The following is a 4,052-nucleotide window of genomic DNA, read 5'->3' as shown; positions in this document are numbered from 1 at the left end:
CTCTCTCTCTCTCTCTCTCTCTCTCTCTCTCTCACACACACACACACACACACACCGCTCTCTCTCTCTCTCTCACACACACGCACGCACGCACGCACGCACAAACACACGCACACTCGGCAATCAGCAGAGCGTCCCAAGTCGCAATCATGCGTGTACGTGTCGCAAGATCACTGTGTGAGATGGATGTCCGGACGCGTAGCCTAGCGGCTCCTCGTCCGGAACCGGTCGCGTAGCCACGGCCTAATATTAATAACACGCCGTGTGATCATTTAATAATTAATTAGATTGTGTGTTGTGGCATTGCTGATTCACCCGCCATTCATCTGATTTAGCTTGAGCAACCCAAAGCAGTAAATGACTAGTATAATATACTTACTTCTCTAGATCAGACCTTCAAGTTAAATTTCTTTATTTTGTTTGAGTTGGTTTATTCATCAAACAGAAATAAGATCAATGATTGTAATTTAACGTATGGCTCAAGATTGATTCCATGCCCCTCTGTGTTGTGCTGAGCTACTGTGGCTGTAGCTTTGCTAATAACAATGCTGTTATGTAAAATACCCTCCCCCCACACACCAAATCTATCTGTTACTGTTATATATATATATACATACATAAAAGATATATTTGTTATGCCACGTCCCCACGTTACTTTGATTAAAAGTGCCGCTCTTGGTGTCGATAATCTGTGTGCGTGTGTGTGCTGTACCCTTATTGGGGTCCGAAATACTAGGTTTGCAGCACTGGACTGATATCGGAGCTAATGAAATCCCTGTGCGAGAGTTCACGTTGTTTTTCAATGATATTTCGTGTTGGGATTTTATTTTCTTAATGATCAGAACATAGTGCTTCTCTTTCCTTTAATAGCGTGTCCGTTTTCTGTTGGTGTCAGTACTACGGCCTCGACGTCAATAACATTAGCAAAGAACGTGAAACCTATCCTGTGGCGGTTGTTGGTTGTTTCTTCTTATGAGCTAATTCAGGTAAATTAAACAGCAAACGGTTTAGTCACGCGGTAGTTTATAATCAATAATGTCTTATTTTAGGTTCATTTATAATGTCGGTATACGTGCGGATTTAATTTTAAATGGCAGTGCCTGGTAATGTCTGATACAGCGTGCTCTACTCTCATAGCAAGGAATTACTGTATGAAAATGACCTAGTGTTCAGTAGGCTGTGCCAGCCGAGTCAATTTAGTGTGTAATTGAGAGTAAACGATGTGTACCTAAAGGATTTTCCTCAGACATCAGCTGCTGGTGAAACACAGTTATTTATTTATTTAGTAAGCTGACACGGTTATCACTAATTAGTAGCATTGCAACAAGCTGTGTGATCCACATTAGAATCGGTGTCACGAGAAATGCGACATGAGAAAGTGCCCGATAGAGATGACCGATTTTGACCTACTTGCTACACAATATTTTTTTATTATAAATTCGTAGCGGATGGGGAGCCTCACGAATTCTAAACCCAGTAGGGAAGAAGAGAGGAAGCCTGCATGTTGTTCCCTCCTTCCCCACGTGTTTCTTGTAACTAACACCGTATGACCCCAGCATGCACCACTATAATCGAGTAGGCTATGATATCCTAACACCGTCTTACTCCAGCATGTACCACTATCATCGACTAGGCTATGATGACCTAACACCGCATTACCCCAGCATGTGCCCCACTATAATCGACTGGGCTATGATATCCTAACAACGTATCACCCCAGCCCTGCTATCGCGATGTACCAGCCGTCGTTTCCGCGGTGTTTGACGGCGTCGCGTGTTTTGTATTTGACGTAAGGAGGCGAAGGTGACCCTGGGCGACGCGACGAGGCAGCACGACGGGATGAATCTGAACACGGACAGAGCGTCGATGCTCCCGGTCGAGGAGGTCGTCACATCTCTCGGCACCGATCTCAGGTGAAGATGGCCGCCGACACGAGGGTTGGCCTCAACGCACATAGATCTAGTAGCAGTATTAGCAGCAGCAGCAGCAGCAGCAGTAGCAGTAGCAATAGCAGCAGCAGCAGCAGCAGTAGCAGTAGCAATAGCAGCAGCAGTAGCAGTATTAGTAGCTGCAGCAGCAGTAGCAGTAGTAGCAGCAGCAGTAGCAGTATTAGTAGCTGTAGCAGCAGTAGCAGTAGCAGCAGCAGCAGCAGTAGCAGCAGCAGCAGCAGTAGCAGTAGCAGTAGCAGTAGCAGTAGCAGTAGCAGTAGCAGCAGCAGTATCAGCAGCAGCAGTAGCAGTAGCAGTAGCAGCAGCAGCAGTAGCAGTAGTATCACTTATATTTATAATTATAAAGAAATATATTATTTATAAGTAAAAAAACTATCGTGTGCACTTGATTCTGTAGTCGAGTAGCTTTCGTAGGCGTGACATGATCGAGTGCGGGCGCTGATTTGCTTTTTTTTCTCGTCGTAAAAGATGTGGATTGTCGTATAAGGATGCCGAGCACCGTCGACGAATGCACGGCTTCAACGATTTCGATATCAAGCCGGATGATCCGCTCTGGAAGAAATACCTGGAGCAGGTTAGTACGTGTGACAAAGCTGCGACCAGTGCAACTTTCGCACTTGATTTTGATTTCGAGCGTGGCAGATTTAAGCGTTTGGGGATGCAATTTTGTGGCATGAAAAAGCCGTTTTGAATATTATTTTTTCTATAATTTATGAGTGCAAGAATCTTTTATTTTTAAACACTTGTGACATTTCTCTGTTCTTTTATTGAAAATTATATAAGTATTTCTATATAAATTGGACTTTGCTTGTAGTTAGGAGAATGTGCGTGAAAGATATACGTTTCCATAGAATGTAGTGAAGAGTTAGGAATAAGTATAACGTAAATAAAGGTGTTTTAACCCTTTTGCAGTTTCGGCAGCCCCTCATATTGCTGCTCCTGGCTTCAGCCTTTGTCAGTATATGTATGAAGCAGATTGACGATGCAATATCTATTACTACGGTGAGTAAACTTACGTTATTACTCACAAATGCACTCAAGGGGATATTACTAGCATTATTAAAGCAGTCCAGTCTAAATTGCTGAGACTTACATAAGTGTTTCAGCTATCTTATTCGTATTCTGAACTTTTAATCATTAATTTGAAATAATTTTGCATGTTATACTAGAATAATAGAAGATAGTTGGTGGGATACGAAACAAAAGCCGTTAACATAATCTTGTAAATATGGTGTAGTTAGATCCAAACCCTTACCACGCACATGAACTCCTGTAGGTACAAGTAATCTAAAGCGACAGTGTTATGCCAGTAATAACATGTCTACTTGTAGGACGGGCAACATCAAAAATTACTGCCTTGTCTGTCGTTGTCTCACGGTTTTGTTTTTACTTCCAGGCAATCATTATTGTAGTGACCGTAGCATTTGTGCAGGAATACAGATCTGAGCAGTCGCTGGCTGAACTCAAGAAGCTGGTGCCACCAAAGTGCCATTGGTGAGCGTTCGTGTGTTTATAGTATACTGCCGTACTGTCTATAAACGAGATATTTGACGTGTCTGTCGAGTAGAACTTATGTAGAGTAACCAGCGCCATCGAACGAATAGACTTCTATCTATTAAGGACACTTGCGATGGTGGTGGTGGGGGGGTTCTCTTGCTTGACTATGTGCATGTTTATATTGTTTATGCATGTGTACATTTTTTAATTATCAACTTATATACATGTTTGATCGTGGTTTGATTGCGCTTGCTGTCATTGCGGTCTTATTTCTGCTTTCGTTGTGCCTTCACTAATGACTGAGCCTCGTTATCATTGCAGTATACGGGAGGGAAAGCTTGTAATCTTTCGTTGTACCTTCGCTAATAACTAAGCCTCATCATTGCAGCATACGGGAGGGAAAGCTTGTAATCTTTCGTTGTACCTTCACTAATGACTAAGCCTCGTCATTGCAGCATACGGGAGGGAAAGCTTGTAATCTTTCGTTGTACCTTCACTAATGACTAAGCCTCGTTATCATTGCAGCATACGGGAGGGAAAGCTTGTAATCTTTCGTTGTACCTTCACTAATGACTAAGCCTCGTTATCATTGCAGCATACGGGAGG

At 42.8% G+C, this 4,052-nt stretch overlaps 1 protein-coding gene across 1 annotated transcript in view; it reads left to right on the top strand.

Moving 5' to 3' along the window:
* Positions 1-4,052, top strand: part of LOC106812630 (calcium-transporting ATPase type 2C member 1-like) — a 20,042-nt gene that overhangs the window by 2,531 nt on the left and 13,459 nt on the right. The window contains 5 exon segments of the mRNA XM_014816547.1: positions 1,795-1,913; positions 2,418-2,523; positions 2,862-2,951; positions 3,346-3,443; positions 3,835-3,853. Coding sequence (XP_014672033.1) covers positions 1,795-1,913; positions 2,418-2,523; positions 2,862-2,951; positions 3,346-3,443; positions 3,835-3,853 — 432 coding nt within the window.

This window comes from Priapulus caudatus, unplaced genomic scaffold, assembly GCF_000485595.1.
Source record: "Priapulus caudatus unplaced genomic scaffold, Priapulus_caudatus-5.0.1 Scaffold668, whole genome shotgun sequence".
In the NCBI taxonomy this organism is placed as follows: Eukaryota; Metazoa; Priapulida; class Priapulimorpha; order Priapulimorphida; family Priapulidae; genus Priapulus; species Priapulus caudatus.
Note: the sequence above shows the minus strand (reverse complement) of the source record. Positions and strands in the feature narration are given on the sequence as shown.